Source organism: Saccostrea cucullata, unplaced genomic scaffold (assembly GCF_032062105.1).
Source record: "Saccostrea cucullata isolate Sc308-1 unplaced genomic scaffold, CSIRO_AGI_Scuc_v1 ctg56, whole genome shotgun sequence".
Lineage (NCBI taxonomy): Eukaryota > Metazoa > Mollusca > Bivalvia > Ostreida > Ostreidae > Saccostrea > Saccostrea cuccullata.
In genome coordinates, this window is record NW_026931568.1 from 134186 (window position 1) to 160333 (window position 26148).

General features: G+C 31.9%; 1 protein-coding gene across 2 annotated transcripts; it reads left to right on the top strand.

Moving 5' to 3' along the window:
- Positions 1–219: 219 nt before the first annotated feature.
- Positions 220–18392, top strand: LOC134232979 (protein Wnt-1-like). Of its 2 annotated transcripts, XM_062714968.1 has the most exons (6): positions 222–2405; positions 4491–4747; positions 12057–12322; positions 16414–16564; positions 16834–16857; positions 17711–18392. In XM_062714968.1, the coding sequence occupies exons 1-6, from the start codon at positions 2311–2313 to the stop codon at positions 18052–18054; spliced, it is 1137 nt and encodes a 378-aa protein (XP_062570952.1). In that variant the 5' UTR covers positions 222–2310; the 3' UTR covers positions 18055–18392. The 2 variants fall into 2 exon arrangements, with proteins under 2 accessions (XP_062570953.1, XP_062570952.1); XM_062714969.1 differs by lacking the exon at positions 16834–16857 and having other exon boundaries at positions 220–2405.
- Positions 18393–26148: the final 7756 nt, after the last annotated feature.

A 26148-nucleotide genomic window follows, 5' to 3' on the forward strand; every position in this document is an offset into this window, starting at 1 on the left:
TATTTGAGTTTTACGAGCCAAAAAAACCCACCCTTTTAGTGTATCATGCACAACCGACAGCGAGATATTATCGCTGAAATTGAAACTATATAAAAATGCTTACACCTTTTTTCGAACACGTACTTCTTTGGAAGGAAACAAATAGGGTTCTGTGCATATAACAAACGATACCAAAGTCTACATTCGTAGTTGTTAAAATTAAATGCTAAATGGAGTGATACTCTTAACGAAGAAAAGAGCAAAAAGCTTATTAAAAAAAGTCCCGACCTTGTAAAATGATTCGTGGTTAAGTTACAGTTTAAACTCCTTGTCTTTTTTCAGTAGTAGCACGGGCAATTCATTCAGGAAAATTTCGAAGGTCAGAGGTTCTTACTGAAAATGCTTAGAGATCGTAATTATTCAATCCAATCCGAAAAAAATAATACTGTTGAAACGACAAGACAGTCTCACAACTGTTTGAAAGACATAAACATACTTGTGGTTTAATTAAAGACCGAAGATGTCTTGAAATCGAATATACGTAAAAGGAACTGAGATGGACAAATAAGTGTAGAGCCGACGCACTTAACAGTTGCTTGGAAGGCAAGGGTCTATCTTTATTTGTCATCGAAATGAACTTTAACCTAAATCGGATTTATCATATTTAAAATTCGTTCAAATGTGATATGATGATTTCTTCAGATGTTCTTTGACTTGGGATTTTCGGCTTATGGTCAGTATTGTTGTTTTCCGGTGAATCAGATATTAAATTAAATTGTGAAATGATCACTAATTTGGATTGATTTAAATGTGTTCACTTCCATTTATTTGTGACACAGGAGGAAGAATATGTAGGAGAAAATATTTCTTCTACAAGCAACATTACTGTATAGAGAATCTAACCACAGGAAATGCCTGACTGCCATCACAAATAAAATGACCAAAAAATTTAACTCGTCGTTGATGGAAAATAAGAGTGTAAATTAATTCTTCCATTTTAGTGGAAAGCCATAAAGGGAAAATTGGCAACTAGGTGGTATTGGGACCCACGCAGAATTAACGCTTAAGATTGACTTTCCTACATTTAAACAGTAATAAAATTCGTCCACCATTACACTAAGGGTGGGTAGAAAAATTAGTGAGAGAAATCGTACTTTCAGATTATCAGATAGGAAATCAATTTTACCTATTCAACGGTGATAAAAGATTTAAGAGGCTAAATTTAATAGCCAGTAAGAACCACTAATTTGTGAAAAGAACTGACCAAAAGCACATGTCATCACTATTGAAAAGCAATGGTCAGAATTTCACTGAAGTGTAACGGAAAGAGATATAAAAATCAGTCATAATGTTTAATGAAGAATCTCCTATCTGATTAAATTTGACTTTCCTTGTGACATTACTGTCGAATTAGTCACATGGTTGACTAGTCTCCCATAGCTCTTCTGCTCTTTTAAGACATTTATCAACTGTATCTAAAAAGAGTTCCAGTGATTGGTGGTTGAAATGATAAAATTATCCCGAAAACTATATTTTAAAGCCTAATTTGTGATAATTTGCCAGTTTTACCACGCGTGGATGGAATTCATTACAACATTTCACTGCCTTTTCACTTTTTACGGTATGTTTGCAAAATCGGTTCGGTTGATGAGGTACAAGAAACACACAACTGACATTTGACTCCAGAGCACGATTTTTGTACATTTCTGGGTATTTATTGAGAGCCTTGCCGTCTGTCACCAAAAGTATGCCTGATGTTGAGTTGTTTTCTGTCAGAAGTATTTTTGGATAGAGGATACATCCACGCTTGATTTCATATTAATAACGCAATAATCAAAATAAGATTTAAAAATATACAATGAGATAAGTTGACAACATTCTGGAGGAAAAGTTTTGTGTGTCATCTTGTTGGTTACTCGAGAGTCGCAAAGTCAAAATCAATTGACATTTTTGGTGATTTTGATAACTGGAATCTTTGTTACCCTGAAAATTTATAGGAAAGTTTGACCATTCAATTGGATACACTGAGTGATGTAACAAGTTGTACACTTTGATGTTGATCGTCTGCAACAGTTTAGAAGTAAACAAGAAGACCCGAGACCAATAAAACAAAATTAAGGAGAAAACTCTTTTAAAATTTTCAAATTGCATCACCTGTTTGCAACAGGAAATTGGGAAATGCAGCACGAGAGATGATCCAGAGCCAAAAATTCTTTTAAAAATGAAGATTCCAAAATAGGAAGAAGAAATTTAAACAAAAGAAGGAGAAATGGTAGAACAATTCATAGGAATGAAAGAAAACTGTTATTCTAAATCTAACACCACGTGACTATGATGCGGAATCTGAGCTGTTTTCTGGTCATGTTAGTTTTGCTTATTTTGTATGGAGAGGGAAAGAAGACCAAATTAAAAGGAATCCGATGGTGGTAAGTTTTTTTTTTTTTAAAAATTAAATAATTAATAATTAGAATTAAATTATGAAAGTCAAATAAGATGTCCAGTTAGAAATATTTTTTTTTTGGATATTATTTCTATGTAATACTAGAAAAATGATATGGGTTTTTTTTTCTCTTCAAAATATAGAATTGAGAACCCCGCATTACGCATTTATCAACTATCTTGAAATGTTAAATTTTGCATCAATCCTAAATGAACATGGAGATATACAATGCTGATTTATCTTTATCTCGGCCTTTCATGAAGTAAGATGTAGAACAAATTAATACTCATTTTTGAGAAATTTAGAAAAATAATCATAAACAATTTCCTTCTATGAAAAAAGGAACATAGAAAAGCACAATAATAATCAGTTTTGATATGCTTTAAAAATTTCTTTGGGAATAAAATAACTTGTAAATTATATTGTATTAAAAGCTTAATTATTTATCAAAATCGTTGCAAGCGACAAATTTTTGGTAAAACACTTCGTGAATTATCATGCAAAAGCCGATATTATTACTACGGTTAAGGAATTGTGAATAAATGATATAAGAAAAATAATTAAGTCTGCTGAATTTTAAATCCATTACGAACATTTTTACTCATTTACTATCTCCCAAAAAGCAGGTTTATCTGAGTTTGGAATGCAGAATAAAGGAATTCTAGATATTGGAGACAAAGGGAATAATTAGTCTTTAAAAGGTGTCTCGGTGTTGAAAAATCCCACTTGGCCCATCTTAAGAATGCAGGGGTCACGCCCCTACGTCCCTCGATCCCCCATGCCCACTGCTTCCCTCCTTTTATGTTTTAATACACATGCACTGAGATACCTAATCAACACACCTGTTGTCGTGTGAAAATTATGCCACTTATCGGTAAAAATGAATGATTTTTTTGCTATCTTTCATGCATTAAAACAGAAATCAAACAAAGATTTAAATATCTTATCAGTGCAAAACTACATGGTTATTGACACATGCAAAATACTACATATAGAAACCTTTTTTTAAGCCTTTCTGTCCAGATTTTTAATTGGTATTGGAAGGCCCTCAGAAATATCCATAGACTTCACAACATATCCAGAATGAAAAAAAACCCACAAATTTTAAACCACTCTTCAGAAAATTTACACGATACTTATATAATGTCTATTTCACAGAAAAACTAGCCATGGGTTAAGAGTACAATCCAGAAATTATTTTTTACATATTTTTAATGTCTGAAAAATGTTTGTTCTCGGTCGAAACCACGAAGATTCTGGGGGTGGACGGGGGATTGCGCATCATTTTATTGATAAATATCATATTATCATTCAAATAAAAAAACTTCAAAAATAAATATTGTCTTTTGATGGTGTCTAAACATTACTGAACTGCTCATTCGAAGAGAACCTGGAAGCCCTGCTTTAAGATCGCGGTTCCTGTGTACAATTAGCTTCACTCCAAAGATAAAAGGAAGAACACGGGGTCCTTTTAACATAATCTACATTTCGTAAGTCAAGATTAAAAGAAATATCTCCTTTTATATTTGTACACATCTAAAAGATTGATTTTAAATGTTACTCTAACGATTTCTAAGTAGAGAGTATAAAGGCAAGTTAGTCGTTTGATCTGACGAATTTGGTGTGAAACAACTGATCCTCGTGTTCGAAAGGATTCATGGTTTTTCATCCGATCATGAAAAATACGCTCCCAAATTTATAGAATTGAACTTTTGTATTTTCTTGATTAAAGGCTCAATTGTGGTTTTTGCACAACACATGGATCAAACGTTGGCCATTTAGAAAAAAAGGCGAAAGTTTTAAAAAGATCAAATAACTTTGATTATCTTTAATTATTATTATTTCACAAATTATCCTGTTCAATCGAAATGCTTCAAAATTTGAAAGGTTCATTCACTTGTGAAAGTTAATTCAAAAATATATTCCAGTTCATAATGCTTTTTCTTTAAGCAATTTCAAATCAAAGTTGGACAGTATTTTTTAATTGCTTATTTACATGGTTTTTTTTTTTTTAAAATAGATATTTCTTAAATGAAGACTTATTGATTTATTTCTCTGTTTTTTTTTTCAGGACACTTGCAAATATTGGAAAACCATCGAATGACTTAAGATCAAATACACAGCTTTATAACAGTCCAAGTCTTTTACCATTAACAAAAAAGCAACGAAAACTTGTGACAAAAAATCCAGGAACAATTTTAGCTTTAACTAATGGAGCCAGAATGGCAATTGACGAATGCAAGTTTCAGTTTCGAAACAGGCGTTGGAATTGTCCAACGCAAGATGTGGGGAATGGTGGACCAATCTTTGGAAAAATTTTAGAGAAAGGTTTGTACTTTCGTTCGGGAAACTACGATGTGGATATGTTTTATATTCAAATACAGAAATAGAAGCTCCAATAATGAGCATGGTATAATTGAATTCCCCCCCCCCAAACAGATCAAGTCTATCAGGTACAAGAAAGTTCTTTTCAACCAGATTATGAAGAAAGAAAATTTGTAAACCACACACATAACTCTTTAAAAAAAGACATGCAGAATTTTTTCCGGTGTATCAAATAGGCAGACTTTTCCTGACTTACAGGTAGTTATGGGATCATTTTGATGCCATTTATATATATAGTAATATACATGAGCTGCTTTCATAGAATCCAGCAAACGCATTGTGAATATCTTAATGTTGTTAACAGTATCAGCGGATGCTTTCTTCTATTGGCACGTGATCCCACTTCTATTGTATTCAAAGGTTGGTGTTTGCTCTTCTCAAAATTTAATTACTTCAATGAACTTTCAAGTCTTTCTATTTCATTATTTAAAATGTGTCTTGTGAAAGCAATCTATATTTTTAATATACAAACAAGGGTTTTGAAAATAACGCTAACTTGTGTATTTGACACAATCAAGATCCCTTCGAATTTTTGATGACATGTGATCGAGTGGCGATAAACAGGAGGCTTGAGGGGAATAGTTTGTAGTGGCGAGGGATCATATCACGAAAACTGTGAACTGACGCGCCTTCCGGCTAACATCACATCTAGTAATCTATGCTCGAAACACAAAATTGTTCATGCGATTAATACTCTGTGTGATATCAATAGGAAGATGCGCTAGGGTCTTCATTATTTTTTACTGAAAAATTTACCTACTGCATCCGAAACTAATAATCATTATTAAGTATTTTCAAGTGATGATCTAGTCAACATTTAATTTCCTCAAAGGAATGTGCAAAAACATCGTCAATTCTTTCATTATTTTCCTCTTTCTTTTGCTCTGGTCCAGAGGATCTGAATCAAAATGAAATAGACCAGAGAATGTGTTTGTTAGAGATATGAAAATTATCGACAATAAATATATAATTTGTTGTGGCAGTTTGGCTCTAAAATATTTGCAAAATATTTTCAAAACTGGTGTCAAAAATCAATGCCTTATAATGATTTAGAGTCAAATATGTTGATGGCATATTGATATGAGTAATATATGGGGAATGATACACAGTGATACAAAGTTTGATTGGATTTGGATATGAACCCCTGCACGTCAACAATTTCTTGATTTAAATCAAAAAAGTACATCCAACCCTACTCATGTGTTAAAATTTTATTCACATTACTAATGTATCACATATTTTTAAATTGTAAAGTAATTCAATTAAAAAAAGAAGTTTTACAGATGATTATCGAAGTTTTATGAGATATTTCAAAATATCGTATCGCAATGTGAAATATCGATATAGCAATATACTTAAATTAAGGAATTTTGTCATTAAATATCACAGAAGTTGTTTTTGTGGGAACATTTTAACTCAAATGAAATCAACACAATTATCATAGTTAGGTACATTCTGCATGTAAATTAAAGAAGCCATTTTTACAGCAATACGAAATCTCGGGCCAATACCCAGCCCTACATGTAAGTCACTTATGGAAGTACAGCCATAATGGTTCTGTTAAAGCATCATTCCACAAATAAACAGGCACATGTATTCTTCATAGTAATATTTTTTTCCTTTTTCCATCAAATATTTTTTTTACCTAATCAAAATAAAAGAATATTATTAATTTCTCAATTGTTTGGTAAGGATTTTTATCACTTAAAAGATGACCTAGGTCATCAGATATATTAATTACTTATTTTCATGGTGGCTTGTCCAAATCTGGCACATAACAATCTGTTAAAACCTAAAAATAGTTTTAACGCGGAATCGGTCAACATCTTGCACGACTGTAATTTATGAAGTACCCCTAATTGTTTTCCATGTTTTATTGCAATACGTAACAGATAACCTTATGTAATTATATTTTAAAAACCAGAGAATCAGATAAGTTAGGCAATTAATCTAGATGCTAAATCTAAACCTTATTTCTTTATGTAAATTTTTTTAAATGTACTTGTATTTAAATATAAAATAAATTGAAAATAATGAAAAGGTGAACTTTTGAATTTTTGGTTTATATTTGAAATAAAAGATTTCCATAATTGAAAAAAAAAATTGGAATTGCATGTAGGCTGGGTCATATATTTCCTTGTAATAAGAAATACACCTGACTTAAATACACAACATTTCTCAATCAAGTACAATTGAAGTTTATCTTTTCATGACAGCATGCGACCCCCGGTGGTACATTTTATGAGAGCGAAGAATCGAACTTTATTTGATTAGTTTGAAATGAAAGGTTTCGTCTCACTGAAATGCTTAAATTTCATTTATTTCATTCTTTAAACTGAACAGCTTGTTACAAATCAAGTAACGTTACAAATATGAAGCAAATAATATCAATTTACGAGGAGACCTGTCGAAAGCCCATTCATAAAATCCTCGTTTAATATGCAAATACGAGATTAAGGTAAACTTGTATCCAGACAAGATTTTTTCTTTATGAGTATGTAAATTTTCTCACAATACGACCCATTCTTACTTGGTATATACATATGCAATAAAGCTGACTACAGTACACGCCTTAGCGCCAATTGGGTTGGGGGAAATGATTAAATTGCAATAACTTTACTTTTTGACGATTGTTTGGATCTCCATTAAACATGAAAATATGCACCTGAAATATAATTTCAACATTTGAGAAATGTTAAAATGATACATTCCATAAGAATTTGAGGTCCTGGGAGAAAATGAACTCTTTATTAATGAATAGCCTAGAAAATTTACAGGAAAACATCAAATTTAGATTATTTTTTCCTTTCCTTTCGACGGTTTTATACCGAAGTCTCCTAAGAATTCCCATTGCTTAATATTTTATGATTTCGAATTGAATTTAATACTACGAAAAAATCTCTTTGTACAAAACTCAACGACTCAACTTGCGTGCTAAGGCCACACATGAAACAAACAAATTAGGAGATTAATAGTTAAATTGTATCATGTTCTTAAAAGTGAAATTAGTGGCCAAACACCATAATTAAGCCCGATCATGATTTATCGAAATCATGGTCTCTTTTGGGGGCACTTATGCCGATGATCACTTGTGGAGGCAAAACAGCGCTTTGTTCTGATGGGTAGAAATACTCAGATACCATCTTCAAGAAAATCTATCACCAAGAATATTTCAGAAGATGAAAAGGACCATATGACTAAAGACTTCCTTTTATTTGCCAATAACACGCTACTTTAGAAGTCCTTGATCGAACCAATTGAAAATCGGTGTCACTCACATACAAGCTACAGATAAAATAATTGAAAATATATGATGACCCTTCTGAAATAGATACAGGTATTTTACACAGCAATCAGTTGGGTCATCGGTGGGTGCACACATATTACTTTTAAACAAATAAAAGTATTCAAGCTACTGTGTTGTGTTTCAGGAACCATGACATTTGTTTAAATCGAGTATACAACCCATTGCTATTTGATTACAGGAGTTAAGAAACAATTAAGATATATCCCCTTTAGGGGCGCGGTGTTCTTCGATCTTGTTTTCAATGAACATGATTTAAGGCCGAGTTTATATTTCAAATTCATGCTTTTAACATGAAAAAAAATGTGATAAAGATGAAATATCTTCTCATCACATTTACTTTGTTATTTGGCGATTATAAACCTTTAATGAAAAAGAAAACACAGCGGAAAAACTTTATGGATGACTTGCAAGTGTTACTCTTTTTTTCACACCTGTATATTTTATAAAAGCCCAGGTGTTGAAATGCACAAATTGACATTGTTGGAGTGCATTTGAACGCCTTCATTTCCAGCTAAGTTTTGATAATGGGTCCCCAAATTGTTCGGTCTTTCTTTGTTTCTCAATTCCGCATGTAATAACTCTGTGGAATGTGCATTCACAGAATCCTATTTGTCTTCCGTTTTTTTCAATCTCCAGGGTAAAGTTGACAGTCCAAAACTATCTGCGACTTTGCTTCTCCACGTGGGTTCAATTATAACAAATTCACAGCAAAGAAATCAAAGATTTCCCCCAGTTAAGTAACACCTGGCTTTACAGATTGTTCAGATAGGTTTATTGCAATATGCTTTTAATATTTCATATTGGTATGAATAGGTTTAATGGAATACGAATTTGAAATGCGAATTTCAGTTTGATATTGTAAAGACATAAATAATTTTAAAAATCTTAAAGAGGGAGGAAGTTTCAAAATGCCTTTTAACATATTGCACACATATTTATACGAATACCGGTAATTCAATATTCGGAGAATTCTGTGAAAGGAGAAACAAAATTATAACATTTATTCAATTCAATTATAACAGAGCAACAAAACTTAACAATTACATCTTCCGCGCAGACTCTGAAGTGATTGTTCCGGCGATTTACGACTGTTCACCCTCCGCTAATTGCATCATATTACAACTTCTAATGGTAGTCTTTAAAACAAGAAAGCAGTATCTGGTAATGTCGTTGGGTGTACATTCCCTTGGCCCCCATCATTAGCTTATAACACAATAACCGAGACGTTAGGTCATTGATAAATACTTTCATTACAGGTTGGGAAGCGGCATTTAGGGTACTTGGGTGGTATATTACTATCATTATCTTTATCTGTTTTGATGGTTTGAAGGACTGTCAAAATGAATCATTTCTTCACTCTTAGACAAAATGACTTTTAGTCATCGCTTAACTATACATGTTTAAATGATCGTAACACCTGTTGCTGCCTACTTATTTAAATCAGTTAAAACGTTAATTTTACTCCACAAAAATGAATTGCCTTGAAGATTTTAACCATGATATTTTGTATTTCCATGTAAGACACAGTAATTGAAGGAAGCATTTAAAATTCCAGAGCTAAAATTGAGATACATGCTAGGGCTATGAACGGGGATCAGATGTTTCAAGTAGGTTAACTCTGATCTTGTAGTAAAATGTATTTAATTTATTTGTGTTTGAAGTTTTAGAGCTGAAGACCCCCTAGCCCCTCCCTTCTCTGCATCAATGTGTTTGGTATATTAAAAGAAGTTATCTGTTTAATATTTTATTATCTTTTCTTGATATTAAGCACTTTGAAAGTTGAGAAATTCAGTATATTTAACTACGTGTTCACATTGATTATCTGAACATTGTTAATTTTAATTAGATTTGATGTTCCTGTTTATTTTCTCTATATTCAAGTGTAAGAAGCACTGACCAAAACCATAAATAATTTGGTTATTATTCAAAACACAGTTTACTTAACTCATACATTTAAAATTTATTTTATATTAATGTAAATAATGACAAATCGCTTTTCTCCTAGTTATTTGGTCAAATTTACCTTGTTCATTTCGAAAAATAATCTACATGTAGGTTTGAATGACTACCTAATTGTGACTTTGGTCATTTAAAGTGGATCCATTGTACTGACCGGAGCATATCGAATTTGACCATCTTTTGGTCATCTTTGGCAGATGTCTGGTCGTAAAAGTTTTACAAACTGTTAATGGAATGTATAAAATTCGCCATCTTTTCTGATTGAATTCGTGAATTCCGTAAGTGACCTTTGTCAAAAGTTTTAAAATAAAAATGTCTTCAATCAGATTTCGTGCCACCCATTAGTTTGACAGTTAATGGAACCATCTCGTTACATTTTTTAGTAGTTTTTTCGCTTTTCCATTTTTGACACACAAACGTCTGGGGAAAAGGGTTCATCAAAATCTATATGTGTCTGGAATACAAAATGCACCGAAATATTGACAGTTGTCGTACGAATTTTTTCACCGTAAGATCGTAAATAATGATGACAGTAAACCAAGTAGAACCAGATTTTCGATAAAAATAAAGACCCATAGGCGAAATAGATCAATCTCGCCATTTTATGTACAATACATAATTCAGATATCAGTGAAAGTTTTCGCTCTTCTCTAAGGTGAATTGACACTTGGTATGTAGGGGCCGTTTGTCTACCAACCACAGTACCAATAAAAAAATTCAACGCAGAATGAATCAATGTATACATGTAATATATTAAAATACATGTATAAAATATTACGCTTTAAAATGTCTGTACTCATATTTATTTCTTAAGATGTGAACAAACTCTTTACATGAAACTACATGAAATGTACATTGTACATGTAAACCTCGCAATATGATTGTATACTAGTAGTATAACAGTACGTAGCTCATTAAATTGGTATTATTTTCATAACATAGTGAGTTCCAAACAATATTCTTCAATTTTTATATTTGCATCTTTAATCAAATTTTTTTCTTGACAACGTGTATATTTGTAAAGATAATGATCCCGAAAGGCCAATCAGCAGTCTTAAGAACTGTGTTCTCTATTAATTCATACCTACAACTGTGTATCACAATCTTTGACTTTTTGACCCAAGAAGTAATAGGCTTCTCTTCTGTAATTTGATTGAAAAGTCACGTGCCACTTACGTTCCCTAACGTGGTTTTTACTGTAGTTTTACTGCAGTTTCTGACAAATAAAACAATTTTTTTTTCAGTTTCATGATTACTTAATCTATTAGAGCATGTTTGATTTTTTTTCAGTTTCACCTATAATCTAAAAGCATGTTTGAGACAAGTTGGAAATGTTAGTCTATTTGTTTTGTCCACAAAACTGTTTCGAGGACATCCTAACTTTGATCGTGAACTATGACCCATTGATCTTTAAATAATAAGAAACATATAATGCTTCGTCTTACTTTACAGCAAATTTGATACTAAGAAGTGAAAACATTATGAAGGACATACGTTAGAATACAAACACTCAGGACCACATGGCTTTCTTTTAAATTGATATAAAGATACACCATACATCTTTTTTTTTTAAAAGAAGGGCGTTCATTCGATATAGATGGCATAGCCAGCATGCAGTATTATTAACTATGTTTTAAAAACTGTTACTTTAATGTGTTACTAGTATATTGTACATGTATGTTTTAAATTGCCTGTAATTTCTTGCTTTCTTTTTGAGGGAAAATACACATCTAGCAATATATTAAAGATATTTTTTCAACGGTACATCTACTTTCAAACTTATAGATAGTTCAAATTACATTGATTGATACTGTGAAATATGAATATGCATACTAGGGAAGGAAAGGGTGTTATAAAATTTTTTATATAATTATGAATCATGATCAAATATGGAGCTTGAAAAGACATGGATGGATTTTGTAACTCGGATATCATATATAAACAATTTTAAGACAGCATATAATTATATCTTTTTTGTTTTTTCAGGCAATCGAGAGACTGCTTTCATATATGCAATCACTAGTGCTGCAGTTACCCATTCTATTGCCCGTGCTTGCGCGGAAGGGAGCATATACACGTGTTCATGTGACTATAACCTCAATCAACAAAGTGGAAAAGACTGGGAGTGGGGAGGGTGTAGTGATAATGCCAAATTTGGTCATCGGTTTTCTCGGAAATTTGTGGACGTTTTAGAAAAAGGCCGAGATTTCCGATACATGATGAATTTGCATAACAACGAAGCAGGTCGAGTGGTGAGCTGACAAGTTTTGCTTTCTTTAGCATGGACCATAGATGTGGCATTTCATTTAAAAATATCATTTAAAATAAAAAAAACACTTTTAAGTTATCATGAATTTCATAGACATATGCTTTCAGAAAATTCCAGCAGTATAGTCACACGAGAGAACGATTTTGAATTCTTGTACAGCAATCCTTGACATTTACTTAGCTTCACTTGGTCATAAACCAAAAGAGCGTATTGCGATAGTACTTGGCAACTATTGTCCATTTGATCAGCTGTACTCTTTCTATAATTTTTTTTCAGAAACATACTCCTCCTTCCTTGCATGTTGATCCGATTTCAAAAAAAAACAAAACAAAAAAAAAACACACACACAAGAAGACTTTATAATATAAAAAAAATTAAACACAAGACTTTATAATATACATTATTATACTTCTGTTAAAATATGTCCTATATAAAGTTCAGAAGGTAAAATAACTATCTTTTAGAGTTCACGCATAGCAAAGCTATACCCCGGGGTATAATTTTTGCTATCCACCTTCGGAAAAGTTTCATGCAATATTTGCCGCCAGTATTGATTTCCAGCGATAAATATAAATATCATAATGACTTTCATTATGACGTCATAGGTTTTGCAGTATTTTCTTACTCCGAAAAAGAAATTTCAAAAATTATAATACATCAACAACTTATCCACTGTTTGTGAGTGGGATAAATTCAAACCCTTCTACACGGGCAAGTACGGGTTTTCTAAGTCACAAACAGTGGAAATTTTATGTACGATGGTTTACTATTTCAACGATACATGTAGGTATTGCTATTGTCACTCAAAATATCATTTTAATGATAGGTATTGTCATAGTTTAATACTCACATCCTTTTTCTGAAATTCATTCTACACGTACTCCTAAGTAAATTTTATGCCGGACTTTCATGAAACTTAGTACACATATAGAGTACAGCGGTAATTAAGTTATAACGAAGGAAAATATCTGTATCTTCCAAAACATTGCCCTTTGTACTAAATTGGACCCATTTCAATAAATCTTGGCAAACAATTAGACTACTACAAAGCAGTAAATTTTGTTAAGATGAATTAGAAAATTTCACCATAAATGATGAAAATATAAATTGCAGGAAGTAGAAAAACATTATTCCTCCTAAAGTTAAACTAGAAATACAATGAGATACAAAATGCTGTAAATTTTTAACTAAAAAGTACCTCAAGTCAAAATACGAATGTCCAAATCCATTTTAATGATCTAGTTTATAAATCATGAAACGTTACCTCTGTTTTAAAGCTAATTTTTTTTCTATGTTCATCTTTTTTTCTCTTATATATCAAGATAAGAAATAATTTAATTCATAAATTATTTAAACGGGAATATAGATAATTGCTTTACTTGGTTTTGTGAGGTCATGATTGCAAGAAAATGTCATACATCTCCATGTATTTCATTTGAATGGTTAGAAAATTTTAAGAAACGTTTTTTCTCTCTCTCAATAACAACAGGTGTCTAAACTTTATAAAAGAAATTTATATTGATTTACAACTTAAAGAGTTTTTAAACATTTCCTAAATTAACACCTGCATGTTAAGGGAGAAAAGAAAATGGCAAAAAAGCAATGCAACAACTAATCTATGGTATAGATTTTAATTTACTCTTTAGAAATATTTGTAATAAAAGGGAATTAAATGTTAACATATACACATCCACTGACTATTAAGCTAAATAAACATTAAAAATACATGTAATTTTCGTGAAATTGATAGAATTTTTTTTCTCAATAAAATGGACACGGTTTTATGCACTAAACACGAGAGAAAATTGATATGTATCGAATTTTCGCAAAATATTCATTAATTGAACGTTTTTATTGCCTGACAATGCGTTCGGAGGTATTATTCCTATTGTTATACCGTAACTGGCAGATCACCCGCTAGTTTATCGTAACATGGCCTACCCTTAATTATACATCTCTGTCAGCGGCCTAGGAATTTGATACCCCATTTAAAAAGGGGATAACATAGGTGCTGAAGATGTAAATAACATGTTTCTGTTCAGCTGTTAAATATCACGCGAGGTTCATCTTCGGAAGATGGTTTAATTTTTTATACTAAATGCCACACAAAGTTTAGTTTGTAGACCCTCTCCCCCCTTATGAGAAGTTCTTTTTGAGAAAAGGACTAATCAGATTTTAATATGACATTTTAATATTCTTTAATCAATTTTTTGAATTAAAAAAAAATGTAGACCCTGTCATAAATTACATGAAGAATTATATAAATATTTAAATTCAATTTCTATCAACGAACAATCCCCTGTTTTCTCCATTGATAAATGAATATTTCCCATATCAAGCCAAATTGCGGACCAATCATTTAATATCGAGTGAGAGGAATATTTTTAAGATAATTAAATTTGATTACTACCCAGGAAATAAAATACATTTTAACCTTTTCACCCACGAAAAAGATTATTTCTAACTGAAATAGATCCGATTTTAATCTTTCAGCGGTTATCAAAAATATCAAGTCTTAAGAACGAGCTTTTACAAATCATGCTTTCAAACTTTCAAATTTAAGCTTGGAAGGAGATAAATTTAAAAATAGATTTGAAATGTCATCTAACTAATAGCTATCTTTATCATCAGGTCCTCTTCAACAGACAGTTAAATCGTATTGACGATGTTTGTGAACGAAAATCCATTATCTTGATAGGGGTAGTCGTAAGGTATATTGTGAAAATGATATTTAAACAGGCGTTTGAACAAATTAAATTATTTAAAGGAATTTTTGCTTTTATGGATAGGTTGAAGTATAAAGAGGCATTTTACTGTACCAGATATGCATTTAATGATAGAAAACATGGTCTTAAAAGTTAGTTTAACTGGGGCTTAGTCACTCATCCACTATTTGGGGGAATTTGTAAAGAATTTCTCACGTAAATGTGGAAAAAGTAATGAAATTTAGACAGCTTAATTTAAACTGATAAATGACAAGAGGGAATATTTTATGAGCGATTCGTAGATACCCAGGTGGGATTTTATGGGAATGGATAAGATGGCAGTTCGTTATTTCTGTAAAATAACGATTTATCGATGTGCAACGCCTGACTTCCCATTTATATCTTATTTACCAATTTGTAAATATGGCGCAGAAGTAATTATATTTAAATGATGGACTCTTGAGCTGATAAACATCGCATACTATTAACCTTACTTGTCCCCTATAAACCTTAAATTGAAATATTTTAATTTAAAAATTTAAATAATGAAAACATATGATTTATGGAAATTCTATTGTCGTGTGTCATTTGCGAAGTAAATTCTTTATTCCAAACAATTTTTTAGGACCGATTTTTTTTTATTTGAATATATTTTATTGCAAAAATATACTATGGGATTGGATTCTAAACTCTCCCTACATGAAATATAAAAAAAATGAATTAGACGTGTCTATTAATTAGTATTTTATTATGAAAATTCGGTTTATATGATTGGATTGGACATCGGGCATGGCTTATGCTTATAGTACTCTCCAAACGTGTGGAACAGTTTGTACAGAATAAATTAGCTCACAACTTAGAAATCTATATATACTGCTACAATATTGTCTATAAACATTATAAATATAAGACCAATCAACTAATGTATCGATTTGATTGTTCTTAATTGTAAAGATCAATTTGAAAATTTGTATTGAGATAAAGAATATAAAATACATGTATTTTTCATTTCTTTAAAATCATAATATTTTACTGTTGAGGATACACTCGAGTTTTTGTAAAAATATTTCCCAATATTACCATAAAAATTTTCTTGCTATATTGAGAAATATAATTTACATTTATGCATACAGTTGAAATATTGATTTCTGCAGAATAAAATGTGCAGCATTTTCCACATATCAGAATGATTAAGAGAGTGCTCTACTTGGTTCTACTACTAAAATACCAATGTTCCCCCTACAAAAAAAAAAATACTAGGAAGGTTCAGTCTTTCAGTCACACAAAAAAATCTCCCCAAACTGAAGTGAAAGCCCTATAAATAAAAGGCATGGATTTTCTACTCACAAAGTTTTTTCTGTCTTTGTAGCATGTTTCTAAAGAGTTGAAGAGGGAGTGCAAATGTCACGGTATGTCCGGAAGTTGTACAATAAAAACCTGTTGGATGCGACTTCCTTCTTTCCGAGATGTTGGGAACAGACTAAAAGACAGATTTGATGGAGCCTCGCAGGTTATTTCAGGTAATATCTATTGTCCACATTAGCCGATTTGAACATTAATCATACATGCACTGCTATGTCTTACAAATTGATGTACGGGATTGTTATGCATTTACAATTCACCAAATAAAACATATAAATCAAAAATGTATAAAGATGAAGAAAAGTTGAGTACTAAAAAAAGCTTTTGAAGGAAAAGAAGTTTTTTTTAACAATCTTCAACAGTACTTAATTATAACAAAGACTGAGAAACAATATTTATACGATATTTATTATCTAAATTTTGCCAGGAAATGATGGAAGCCGCATTTTAGGTTCGTATTGCATGGGTGTTACCATGGTTGTTCTGTGTAATTGTCAACTCTGTGTGCATAGCTTGCTAGTATGTGGGAAATCTACATATATGTTATATATTTGTGTTAAGATTGGAATCAGAACATTAATCATATAGCTTCTCCATATCATTGATTATATGATATTTTAAAAACTACTTATAATTGACTCCTGGATTTGGCTATATTGTGACTTAAACATACATGTACTTCTATATAAATACTTTATGACAAGTCTTTAATTTGTATATGTGATAGGTGTTTTTTAAGTGCTGAGATTTAACAAGAAATATGCTTAATTAAAAATCACATAAAATCTGTAAAATTCAAAATAAAATTGTACAAAATACCCCTGCAGTTGTTAATGCTACACTGTTACGTCTTGGCACAATATATTCATATATTTCATACAAAATGTGCACGTACAGTTTGTTATTATTCATGTAAGTCTTTCTATGTATTCAGATTCTGTTCTGCATGCTTAATTAATAACATGTATTAAAGGCTGTGTCGCTTTCACTCCCAAACAAACTTTGTAATCTCTCTTTATATGTAACATTTGATCTTTCTTCTGAATCGGTTCTCTGCTAAGCAAAAAGGAAATGTCTTTCAAATAACTATGATGTTCAGAATCTGAAAAAAATATTTAAAGTTAACAAACGCTTTTTTTTTTACATTTGAAATTATGATAGTTCATAAGCTCACTAATACCTCGGCGTACAAATTCTTTATTGCATACATGAAAGAATGAATACAAATTTTGTTTGCCGAGTGAAAACAAAGTTTAATAATCAAAAGTAACATTTGACTTGAAATATTTTTTTCTCTTTTCCAGGAAACAGACCAAATGGTGGTAGAAAAAGGAAAAGGTACAAGTCGTTCCATTTTGCTCCAGTTAATCCAAATCACAAGAAGCCTGGAAGACGAGATCTCGTCTACTTCGAATCCTCTCCTACATACTGTGAGAAAGATCCTTCTATAGACTTTCCTGGAACATATGGTCGCGAGTGTAACGCGTCATCCATAGGGATTGACGGATGTGACCTCCTGTGTTGTGGAAGAGGGTATATTTCAAAAACTTACACGGTTCGTGAGAGGTGTAGTTGTATATTTCGTTGGTGTTGTGACGTAGAGTGTGAAATTTGCACTCGGACTAAAGTGCAACACACATGCAAATAGTATGTACGTTCAATATTTATCGACTTACCTGGAATAACATTGATATATGTGAACAGTTCAGCAGAACATTGCTTCTTTGAAATATGAGAATCTAATGAATTGTGCTTATGTTTTTTATGATTAGTATATACATGTATAAATATTGACTTGAAGTACAGTACTGTACTTTCATTGATCCTTTTTTATTTATGACGTCATTAAATGACCATATAGGTGCTATATTTCATCATTTCTAATTTAAAGCAGTGTTTTGCATATACCATATTAAAAACACGAAAAAATACATGTATTTACATACCTTTTATCTTTTGTAAAATTGTTTATTAGTATTAGTTGTGTTTTCTGACTTCGTGGTTGGCCATTAAGTTAAATACATGTATATGCCTATTTCTTTATTGCCAGTATTGTATATGTTACATATATTTGGACAGTTAACTTCTGAATTCTACATTTTTATCATTTAAAACTCATTTCATTCTGTTTATTATTGCAAAGTTTCATAAAAAAGAATGCTTTGTGGACGATATATGACTGTACAATGTTTTATACATCATTTTTTAGACATTAAACTTCATTTTTTTGTAAAAAAAAAATCTCTAAATTTCTGTTCTAATAAACTTTAAAAATGTTGCTGTTTTTTTTTTATTTCAAAAGGTCTCGTATTAAATTCAGTGTCTTCCGTATACTGCATTGTAAACAAGAAACGCTACAATGTCTTAATATTTAAATCAATTATGTTATCTCCAATTACTTACCAAGAAGAAAGAAAAAAATACACGAAAAAATGTAATAAAAAAAAAAATAATAATAATAAGATAAAATAAATTTTATTAAATACCATAAAAATAATAAAACCCTAAACGCCTAGAATGAAATCTTACATAATGATGAGTACCGCGAGCTGTTACATGTACAACACCTTGAAGAAGAGAAAATTCGAACTACTACACAAAATAGGAGCAGAGCAAACACGGACCTCCAAAATGTTAAGTGGGATTAGGTGCCATGGAGGAGTGAACATTCCGTGCCGACCGGTTACTTTTTTCACCTTAAAGATTTTGAACAAATTCTGCTTCATACGAATACAAAACAAGCCTGCTAATTAATAACGGAGCGCAATTGTTACCCATAGGAATTCCAATAGATTGTTCGAAGACCTGATCTAAAAAAACGTTAGATATTATCAATGAAACACCAGAGCATCTTTTTGATAACTACTCCAGAGTACTTGTATGTACAATCAAATTATTCTTAACAAAGTAATTTTGCAAATTACCAATGACAAGGTAAGTAAATTTACGAGTTCCATTTTCATTGAAAAAAAAAAGTTGTCAATGATATCAATAAGCCCGGACTTTAATTATATCGTGGGGGAGTGGTTGTGTATAAAGTTAAAAAGTCGTAATTTTTAAGCTGTTGATTTTGATAAAATTCTAAGATTTTAAATGTTCCAAAGGTTCCTTGGAATTTTTCAGTATCCACATCTGATTTGCAGCACTTCAAGAATAAACTGTTGCACAGTACTCTTGGATTTCTCCTTCAGTACTGTTTATATCTTAGTGACAAGGAAAGAAAGAGGCTTGGTAGAACACTACAGGACCCCGATATGTGTCTTTGTTTGTAAGGATTTTTATAAAGTTTCGGAATTCAATATACTAGTAGATATGATTATTCAAATTCATTTTGGTTGTTGGAAATATTAAAAATCTACGTCAGGAAATCCAACAAAAATACTCCCAGTTTATTTTCTAAGTAAGACATTCTTCAAATCGCATTTCAGTGAGTTCGATGAACCCTACCTCCACTTGATTCCTTAACTTAAAAAAATCCTTACAAACAAATATACATTGCTGTGTCCAGCAAATGCTTTATCAAGCTTCTTACAAAAAACTGTCATATAAGAGAAACTTCAGACTTACTATGCTACAACATAGTATAGATGAAGTCTAATCAGATGTGGATCCTCAAAAAACTCTAAGCAATACTTAAACTTTAAAATCGCCATAGTCTATACATGTAACAACACTTTCATACAACAATTCCTAGCGATACTCTTTTGATATCATAGAAAACTGCTTCATCAGTAAAAATTAAGTCTTAAAGTTTTACATCCTGTAATTGGTCAACAGCAAAATTAATATTTCGTTAAAAATCCTTTTGCCGTACACACAAGTACTCTGAAGCTGATATTGAAGGGATTCTGGAGTTCTTCGTTCACAACATTTATGTAGTCTCCGACTACTAGTAATCCTCGAAAACCAAGTTTTCCAACAAACTGTTTGAATTCCGTTTTTTTTTTCTTATTCCTTTGAAGCTGAATTTATAAATGGAATTCTACACGAGAAGAAAAAAAAACCCCACTTGCATCAATTTGGATTTTAATTCGACATTCAGATACATCGATGATATTTGATCGATTCACAATAGTTATTTACATTCAAATTTCGCCACGAAATATCACAGTGAACTTCAAATTAATGCAAGACACCACAGAGTCTGCAACACCTGTTTTACATATATACGTATTTGGATGTTTGACTGATTAAAGATGATAAGCGCCAACTAAGATCTAAATTGTATGGGAAATGAAATTACTATTTTGTAAAAAAAAAGTTCGTTACTTATCATATGTAGTTTTATTCCACTATCATCTGAGTATGGGGTTTTTGTCTCCCTACGTATTCGCAACACAAGAGCTTGAGCGGTGTACCATCATTTTTAGAAGCGAGACATGCTACTCATTGATAATCTAATGTTCCAGGGATTTCAACAACCTCGTTTTTAGTAGGCATTTCTAATTAAATTCTACAATCGTTAAAAGGATCTTATTAGCAAATATGATGAAATATATGGAGATAACAACAGTATTCAAGCTCAAAAGTCCAGCAAACAATATAAAATAGGAGAAGAGCAAACACGAACCTCCGAAACATCAGAGGTGGGATCAGGTGCCATGGAGGAATCCCCTGCCGACCGGTCACACCCGCCGTGTGCTCCTTGTCATAAACGGGAAAAAACGGAAAGGCCGTCGTCAATTCACTGTGTAAATAATGGACTAATAATTAGTATGAAAAACGCCAGTCAGCATTTAACTCAATGATAAATTGTATTTGCTGACAAGGTCATTATATCTATCGACCATAGAACATACGAAATGATGACTTTAATCGAAACTGCTTATATTCTAGTTTCATCAATTTGTTTGTCAATCTTTTAACTCAAGCTCCCCGGGATATATCGTATCGACATAAGAATAGAAATATGACATATGATTTTTTTTTTAATTTCTTCTTTATAAAGAAAACTGGGAACTATGGGTATAAATTGGATTATCACTTGTAGACTTCTTATATACAATTTATATATAATGAGCTTTGCAAACGGATACAATGCTGTTGTCTGTTACCTGCTTTGTTAGTAGGGACCAGTACGTACTAATCATGTAATCTATGTAATTCTTTTTTCACTAGTGAATAATTTTGAACAAAAAGTGTATACTTAAATTTTTTGGGAAAAATATTCGCTCTTATAGATTTCATAAAGGAAATACAACTAATATTCATGTTTTTGACGTCACGGCCGGTCTATACCTTAAGAATAAAGAGGCGAATCTAAGCTGATAATATTAGAATCTTCAACTGCCCTAACCCGAACGGTTGGACTCTCAACATATTTATCAAGAAGTCGGTGATTTACATGGTTTTGTATATATAATTAAAAGAATTTCTTGGACAGACACGAATCAAAGTCATTGGACTGTATATGCTATTGACCAGAGTGTCATGAGTATTTTGGATTAACACACAAAGATACAGCACAACAGCTCATAAAAAATAAGAAAAATCACATGTACGTTCTATTTGAGGAATTTAAGTTTAATACAGGACCCACTGGCATAAGCATAGTGTTAAGTTAATAAGCATACTGTTAAGTTAGAGTTATCTAACATTGCTCATTTGACGACCCAGAAAATTATTCCATTACCTTGAAATGCTGAGACAGAGAAACCATTCTTACATCATAAGAGAAAGAGAGAGAGTTATTTACATACCGTATTACTTGTATTCCTACACAGCTCTTGATAAGGCAATTTTAAAACATGAATTTGAATATTTCAATGTGAAATGAATCTTATATTTTAATTTTATAATATTATTTCTCGTCTCTGAAAAATTATGTTCATCATGCTGATTTTTGATTTAAGTCTATGATTACATAAAATGGTTTGGTGGACTAAATGTGTTATGAATTTTTTTCTAATTACATGTATGCTTAATTCTACAGACACTTTCAAATTTGTAGTTAAGTCTTGACCAGACAATATAATTTTGATTTCTATTCTTTTTTCATTTTCTTTTTATTTTTCTCCCATTTCATTTTCTGATTTTGTATATTATATATACTTATACCTCTGACCTGATTATATATATGCTGTAAATATTTCTCTTTGTCCTCATGTACCATGTATTCAAAATGGTGTTGAGTGAATAAATGAACTTGAAGATCTTTCTAAAGGCTATACATAAAGACGATTAAATTATAATGTTCGTAATTTCATTTATTGTAAAAATTGTTGAGGATATGTGGTACATGTTGTGTATATCTATTTATATGTTTTTCTTTCAAATTGGACCCTTTTAAGTCCAGTTGAGCCTCAAGGCTCTATTATCTTCGTTAAGTTTGATATTATTTTAAAAATTTTTCGAATTAATTATAGTAAACGTTTATTTTATCACACCAAAAAAAGTCAATTTCAAAAAAGCAACATCACATCCTGTACATGCATTAATTTGAAAGTGTTTATTTATAGATAGTTAACATACCACCAGTATTAATTTTATAGATAATTTACATAGCATCAGTATGGATTTTTTGACATCCATGAATATTTTGTACACTTATGATAATTAGATATGAATTTTCTGTGAATTAGTAAAATTACAGAATTAATTTTTTCGAAATAATATTCTGAAATCTGCTAACGAAATTATTCTAATATGAATACAAAAAAAAAATCGTTTTTTTTTTTCAGTTGTATTATTCTACGTCTCTATTGTAAGTAAAACCGAATCCCTTCCAGCATAAGAAGACCTACAAATAAAAATCCCAAAAAGGATTATATAACACATAATAATGCCTCCGATTTCCAAACTTAATTAGCTATTGATTTTATATAAAAATCTCTGATACCAGCTGTATCCCTTCCGTAATATTATTTACTTCAAATAGTCTTTTGTTGGCTGGCATCTTTTCCATTAATCGCACTGCCTTGTATCATTGAGTTAGATTTGACGAGGTTAATCGTTCCGTGCCAGACAGTTATTTGTATTATGCATGCATCGTAATTTATATAAATTGATTAGACAATCGATCGCCCACATGCAGTAGTCTCGGTTTTATGTTTCTGAACCCCTCTTTCAATATGTTGTGACGCTGTGAAAAAGGTCATTGACTTGAGCATGGCCTAGTGCTCAAGAGAAGCGACAGTTCGGTTAAGGCACGCGAGCTGCGTTCAAACGCCTATTCGATAGCTGTGTTGGTAACCGAGATATTTGTCCAACTGCCTGAGAGAAGCAAGGGTTGGTTTAGATACTGAAGTCAATTTTGATCTTTTGTATATCAACAAGCGCACGATTTTGATTTGATAGATCTTTAGAGGTCAGGAAATCGTTGATACATCAGGTGTCAAGAGACCATGAAACCACAGGTCGAATATTGGTTTGCTCCCTCGTATTTTTACTTTCCTATTACATTTGTTGCCGTAAAGTGGTCTAATAGTGAAAAAAGCCTATCGAAAAGATCCTGGGTTGGTATTAGGATATGGAGGACAGGGTTGTTGTTGTTGTTCGGTAGCATGTGACCTGATACATTGTTGGTGGTTCACCTGTTCAGAAGTCTTGGTCTGGTCTGTCGCATTGTGTTTCCTTTGTTTCAGTAGTGATTAACATCGAATTAGTAGTCCGTTGTGGCAGTTGTGTTGTCGTAAATCCATGCAGAACAACTACCCCGGGTCTTAGAACAAAACGTCAGAAAAATATATAACAGGAAGCTCCCTTTAAAACCGGTACTGACTGTAGTTTTGTAAAATTTTGATTTTTTTAATTAAAAAAAATAACTACGCCTTGCCCCAGTGCAAAATGGAGGATTAGTTCCAGTCAATTTCACAATGTAGGTGTACATGACCAAAATAAAAGCATACTCAAATACTCACAATAGTACATGTAATTATTTTTTACTCCTGATATTTGTTCTTGGGCATTCTGTGAAGAGATTGTCATTTGAGGACTAGAATGGTAAACTCGTGATGAAGAAATCGTTTATAACCTACGAAAATAGTAACTGAAAGGGATTAGGCATAATCCTTCTATTCTGGCTTGATGTTTATGTTGGTTAATCGGTACCTGCAGCCATCCAACAGATTAGTGGCATGCTAGAAATGGTGGACTTGAGGGTACAATTTCACATGCAGTACATTTAGTTTAACAACATTTGCAGGGGCGCGATGAAAATATATAACATAATAAAAAAAGAAGTTTTTGATTATATTGTAGCTTTACTGGTCTCTATGTATAACAGAGGAAAAGTAGCACTTGGATTTGAAACTTTGCACGGGCAGCAATTAATAGAATTATGTATCTTTGTGTAGTCTACTTGTGTGCCAAGTTACATTGAAATCAGACCAAAACTGTAGGAGGAGTCGTGTTTTAAAGGAATTTCACAGAAAGTTCTATATTTAGTAGCCATGGCAACACCGTTCATCGAAATCATTATGCATCCTAGTGTAGTCTACTTGTGTGCCAAGTAATATTGAAATCAGACCCAAACTGTAGGAGGAGTAGCATTTTGAAAAATTCTTTACAGACAGACGGACAGACAGCAAGACAGACAGACAGACGGATGACGGACACCTTACTATCGCATAAGCTCTTCTGGTCTCGGACCAGTAGAACTAAAAACCAGAAGTCTCTGTCGAGACTGTAGCTCTACTGGTTTATACTTAAAACAAAGGAAGAGAAAAGTAGTAGTTGTGACTTGAGAATTCAAAACAGGAATCAATAGAAAAATGATCCTTGACACTCAACAAAATAAAAACTGATGCACAGAATTATGTATCTTAGTGTAGTCTACTTGTGTGCCACGTTATATTAAAATCGGACCAAAACTAAAGGAGGAGTAGCATTTGAAAGAATTTCACAGAAATTTCTATTTTTAGCAACCATGGCAACACTGTTCATCAAAATCAAAAACCGATGCACATAATTATGTATCTTAGTGTAGTCTACTTGTGTGCCACATTATATTGAAATCAGAACAAAACTGGTGGACGAGTAGTATTTAAAATAAAATTTCACAGAAATTTCTATTTTTAGTAACCATGGCAACACTGTTCATCGAAATCAAAAACCGTTGCATAGAATTATGTATCTTAGTGTAGTCTACTTGTGTGCCAAGTTATATTGAAATCGGACCAAAACTGTAAGAGGAGTAGCATTTTGAAAGAAGTTCACAGAAATTTCTATTTTTAGTAACCATGACAACACCATACACCGAAATCAAAAACCGATGCACAGAATTATGTATCTTAGTGTAGTCTACTTGTTTGCCAAGTTATATTGAAATCGGACCAAAACTGTAAGAGGAGTAGCATTTTGAAAGAAGTTCACAGAAATTTCTATTTTTAGTAACCATGGCAACACCATACATCGAAATCAAAAACCGATGCACAGAATTATGTATCTTAGTGTAGTCTACTTGTGTGCCAAGTTATATTGAAATCGGACCAAAATTGTAAGAGGAGTAGCAATTTGAAAGAAGTTCACAGAAATTTATATTTTTAGTAACCATGGCAACACCGATCATCGAAATCAAAAACCGATGCACAGAATTATGTATCTTAGTGTAGTCTACTTGTGTGCCAAGTTATATTGAAATCGGACCAAAACTCTAATAGGAGTAGCATTTTGAAAAATTGTTTACAGACAGACAGACAGACAGACGGACGGACGACGGACGCATTACTATCGCATAAGCTCTTCTGGTCTCTGACCAGTAGAGCTAAAAACCAGACAAATTTTTATGGCTGAAAAATTAACT

Coding starts and splice junctions, on each gene's coding strand:
- LOC134232979 (XM_062714968.1), top strand. CDS start 2,311: ATGATGCGGAATCTGAGCTGTTTTCTGGTCATGTTAGTTTTGCTTATT. Junction 12,323..16,413: donor ACAACGAAGCAGGTCGAGTG/GTGAGCTGACAA, acceptor CTGTCTTTGTAG/CATGTTTCTAAAGAGTTGAA. Junction 16,858..17,710: donor TGATGGAAGCCGCATTTTAG/GTTCGTATTGCA, acceptor TCTCTTTTCCAG/GAAACAGACCAAATGGTGGT.